General features: G+C 37.5%; 1 protein-coding gene across 1 annotated transcript in view; it reads left to right on the forward strand.

Annotated features, from left to right (window-relative positions):
• The window catches only part of stc1l (stanniocalcin 1, like), a gene marked incomplete in the record, with an annotated part of 10,688 nt that extends 8,084 nt beyond the window's left edge, over nucleotides 1-2,604 (forward strand). Inside the window, 1 exon segment of the mRNA XM_014018200.1 lies at nucleotides 1,893-2,604. Coding sequence (XP_013873654.1) covers nucleotides 1,893-2,187 — 295 coding nt within the window.
• Between the last annotated feature and the right edge of the window lie 2,694 nt (nucleotides 2,605-5,298).

The following is a 5,298-nucleotide window of genomic DNA, read 5'->3' on the forward strand; positions in this document are numbered from 1 at the left end:
TAATAAAATACAAAGGGTTTGTAATGAGTTCAAGAAATCTCTGACAACTCAGATTATTTTAAGACAAAGTTTGTCTGAATTTTTTTTGAATGTGTTCAAGTCTTTGGCCACGAGATGGGTCCTTTGCGACTCATGCACGGGTGTCAGACACTGTTACCAACTCAGTAAGAAACATTGCGATTGGCCATCCTAAAAGCTGCAAGAAGATGGCGTCATCACCTGTTTGCATATTTGGACACTTGCCAGTGTTATCTAGGCTGCAGAACGGATGTACTGTATATCAACAACATATTAGTGTTAAAGAGAGAAAAGAGAGTAAAAACACTAAATGTGTGCACGACAACAAATCAACTTTCATGACTTTAATATGAGATCCAGATTACAAAACAATTTTGTAATAATATCAAATTAAACCTGAGGGACTGTTAGATTTCACAGAGGCACACGAGGTGGACGGAGTGAAGATGTGACTGAGTCTGAGTCAAATGCATTTATTTAAATGACACAGTGTCAGTGGAAAAAAATAGTTGCATCGCATTTTGTAAGCTATGATGGGAGCAGCAACAGCAGCTTTGCACATGTGTGATTTGTTTGCGGCGCTGGACATGGAGCGGGCCTCCTCTCTGCTCTGACTGCAGCTGGGCTACTCGAGGCTACAAATTGGAACAGCTCTGAAAACTAGCACCAAATTTTTTTTGTTGTTTTTTTAGCTTGGCTCATGTGAAAATGATACTCAAACTTTAACACTGAAAACTCTTTCTGCAAATGCACTTTAGTCTTCTTTACTGGCATGATTTATGGTCCTGTCTTGTACCTTTTCTGTTATATCCAAATCTGCATTTTCTTTAAGGTTCAAGAGGAGTGCTACGCCAGTTTGGACATCTGCACTGTGGCTCGTACGAACCCCGATTCTATCGGTGAGGTGCTGCAGGTGCCGGCTCACTTCCCCAACAGGTGAGCACTGATGACACACAAACTTATCAGCCTTCAGTAAAACATAGTTGTGGTGATAAAAGCTTTCTGTGATGGCAGTGTTTGTGTAAAAGCTTTGTTTTTTTAATCAATTCAACCGAAGTGGCTATGAAACAGTTAACTGGTTAAATTCAAAGGGAGCTTAAGCTAGCTATAAGAAAGTAAGCTTTTAAAAAGGCAACTTCTGATTAAAGATTAAATTGTAACATTTTATTACTTTCCGTACAAATCTGAGGAGTCTCTTGGAGCTCAGACTACTTTCTGACTTTATCAACCAAGAAGTTAACAGAATAAGAACATTTTAAATCCCAATTTAATCTGTTTTGTTCATCAATTACAACACTAAATGTTGTATTTTTACCTATATTTATAGAACTGTTTGTATAATTAAATGTTAAGAAGAAAATGGTAAAAGTCTTAGAAATACACAACGATCTGCAGTCCTTTCAATATTATAAAACTGAGTATAACTGTATGCATGCCATCTTAACAGCATCAATATGTCTGTGAAGCAAAGAGGTTCTGATTTGATCCACTTTGAGTTAATTTCAGTTTGTCCAGTTGAGGTCACTGTGGACACAGTTTATTAACATCCAGTTGAGCTCCCAGCCTTTGGTTGATATTTGGGTAATAAAACAATCACTTAAATGTTTTGAGATTTTTCAGTTTTTATCCATTATGATTTTCAAAACAAACCAATAAAAATGTCTAAGAGAGGAACTTGAACTATCAAAAACATGCAATAAACATGTTATTTTTAAGGTGCAACACACTCATTTCTACAGCAGAATACTTTAGGGTGTTTTTTAAATTTTTTGTAGTTTTAAGTGCAGCAGAACCAGATATATTGGTTTTAGATCTTCAAACTCTCCTGTTGTGTTGTAAATGACTTCATCGTGTGTCCCGTGCTGAACCTGCAGGTACTACAGCACCCTGCTGCAGACTCTGCAGACCTGTGACGAGGAGACGGTGGCAGTGGTGAGGGCAGGGGTCGTGGCCCGCTTGGGGCCCGACATGGAGACCTTCCTCCAGCTCGTCCAGAACAAACCCTGTCCATCCGGTTCTGACGCCAGCACCTACAGCAACCCGGCCAGTTGGAGGAACATGCCCGTGTTCAACATCCAGCCCGGCTTCAGAGGCAGGGACCCCACCCACCTGTTTGCCCGGAAGAGATCCCTGGACAACCTGGAGAAGAGGGTTAACGCTGACAAATAGATAAATGTTAACAGTTGAACACAGTGACGCAGCTGCTGAACGCTTTAGATGGTGAGGTGGTCATTATGAATATTTTTGGAGCCCATCCACAAACTTTTTAATATGAATCTTATCCTCTTGCAAACATTTTGAACGGTACCACAAATTATTCCGATTGTAATTGATATTTATTTTAAATTAATTTATTAAGTTGTCCAGTTTTGGTTTATTTAAAGAGAGGTAAAAGAAGCTGACGAGATCTGAAGGTCCTTTCACGCTGGTCGTGGAGGTCTTTATCATCCCTTTTTGCTGGTCTGACATAACTTTATAAGCTATATATTGTGTTTAAAAATAATAATAAAGAGATGAGCACCAAAATATGTATTGTAGCAGATTTGGCTGGTTTTGTTTTAGAAATAAACTCTGTGATGTGACTGAGTCTGACTGGTTTATTTGCACTGAAGTTTGTTTTTTCTTTTTTTTCATGACTAAAGTCTACAACAAAATGCTGTCAACTTTAGGTTGAAATTTTAAATTAAGTAAAAAAAATGCACCTTGACAAAAAAATAAAATAAAAAATGAAGACCCCCAGACAGTATGATAAAAATAAAATGGCACTGCACATTTTAAAAGGTATAAAACGCTAAGGTTGCAGTATTGAAACAAATGCATAATGACAGTAGGGGAGACCGGGGACAGAAGCAACAAGGGACGGTTGCAACACGTCATTTTTCTCCAAACGGAAACAAGCTAGAGTGATGACACTCACACTGTCCATGCTCAGTTAGATGTCCCACCTTGCAAAGAAAAAGTAGGCAGATTCAAAAACTGCTCCAGGATTTATTTGAAAAAAAAAAAACTGTTTTTGAGGAACCAAAGTATTTTTTATTTTTTTGCTTAGCTTTATTTTTGTTATACTGTTCTGTTTTTGTGATCCAGCTCAAACTTATATGGTTTAAACAAGTGATATGTTGACTTTTAACTAATAGAGTTAACATGTATCCAGATCAGCTTATTTAGCTAACACATGAGGTTTTATCATGGCTGACAGGAAGGGGATAAAATAAATCCAAATAAAACAAAGCACATACAGATGATATTAAGATGTTGAAATTAACTTTACACTTAAAAGGGTATTGGGTATTCATGACAATTTTATAGTTTAAAACAAAAGTGTTTTAGATGTATTTTCTGCAGTTTTCAACAATGGTTTTAAAATCCCAGTTTCTTTCAATGTAAATTTTGCATGATGTAGACATACAGTGACAATAGGCAGAACAAGTTAATTTTCTCCCGAATTGTTCTATAATCCTTGTCTCTAAAAGTCAACTGTATTTTATGTCAATTAGAGTCTTTGACATCTGTATATAAGGTCTACTCATCAAAGCAAATTTATATTTATCAGTTCATCAAAAAGAATAAATAAATAACACTGTAATATCATAACTTACAGTTTTTATTAATTTAGCAAAAACATAAATATAAAAATAATAAAACTATTATTTACAGTGAAATATATTGTATTAATAATATGTTGCAACTGTCCCTGGCCTCGGGGTCAGTTGCAACACCTGACTTTTCATTTTCAAATGCAACTTGTTAAGAACGTACATGCTTTAATCATCTGTTAATGGTTTTGACATTTAACAGACAGATGTAAGTTTGTTGTATTAAACTTTGGTTTGTCTGATTCAAACCATCTCTGAGTAACAGAGTCAAATTTAAAAAGTGTTGCAACTGTCCCCGGTCTCCCCTACAGGCACAGACGATCCCATGTTCAGGGCTTGACACGTCCCCAGGTTGGGATACAAGCAGCGTCACAGTGTAGAACCAATATATACAGTTAGTGACACACGGTGCTGTTGTTCTCACACCAGTTCAGATGACAGACATCAGATGTCATGAGGTTCTGTATTGCTTGGTGCACAACACAGCAATGTTTTCTTAGAGCTCAAAATCACAAACATTATGTATAATCCTTGAAAAGTCGTGCTTTGATTTAGAAGGGGTTGGGGTGGGGATACTTCACGACTCTGTTATATAAGGACGGACCAAATATGTGACACAAAACTCTCAGAAACCTGCTGCTGGACAGCTCAGACTGTGGGTTCTTTTAAAACAAGCTTTAAAACAAAAAAAATGTTTTAGTGAGCTTCACCTTTTTTGTATGAGAGTTTGATAGTATGTGTGAGAGGGTTTGATAGTACATTTAAGAGCAAGTTTGAATTATGGCCTAAAGGGCCTCTCATATTTTTGTGTGGTTCTCATTGTTTACATCCTTTGGGGCTAGTGGGTTGTAAATAACTAGGAGTTTCAACCTCCAAAGCTGCCACCAGATGGCATGCAGACATCTTACAATTCCAGCAGTCAGTGAATCTTAGTTTTTGTCACCATGTAAGTAACTCATTCACAGTTTACCCAGAGTTTCTCATCTTGCATCACTAGCAGATTCTCGTCGTCCAAGTTCACAGAACTGTGGGATGATTTTAATCTTCCATCTATACCAGGGGTCACTAATAGATGGACCTGGGTCTGGATCCGGACCGGAATGGTGTCTCATGCGGACCCGTACATAATGCCAAAACAAAGATCACCACTTGCGAATGCGCATGTAATGCTGCGTTCGGACCAAACAAGATTTGAGTGTCAGGGGCATCGGGTTTACATGCAAAGCCTATGGTGGATGCAAGTCAAGGGGTGTTGAGAAGTGTTGCTGTCTGTTTTGAAGTGTTTTGAGACAGTGGAAAGGATGGAGAGGGGGAGAAAAACAGGAAAAGAGAAGGAAATATACAGGCGGGTGAGAAAGGATGGAGAAAACTGATAGTTGAGATGGGGAGAGAAACTGAAGAGTTAACAGACAAAAATACAAAAAAATAAACAAATAAATAAAAACAAATAGTTGCATCAAAAAAAATTTAAATGGACAGCAAAAATTGAGCATTTTTCCCGGGATGGACAGAGTCATTTTTCTTTATACTTCCCACTGGAACGAAACCGGTGTCTCACATGTTCAGAAATGTGACCCTTATTAAAAGTTACAGTGGTTTGCAAAAGTATTCATACCCCTTGAACTTTTCCATATTTTGTCACATTACAACCACAAACATAAATATATTTCACTGGAATTTAATG

This window comes from Austrofundulus limnaeus, unplaced genomic scaffold (assembly GCF_001266775.1).
Source record: "Austrofundulus limnaeus strain Quisiro unplaced genomic scaffold, Austrofundulus_limnaeus-1.0 Scaffold186, whole genome shotgun sequence".
NCBI classification, from domain to species: domain Eukaryota; kingdom Metazoa; phylum Chordata; class Actinopteri; order Cyprinodontiformes; family Rivulidae; genus Austrofundulus; species Austrofundulus limnaeus.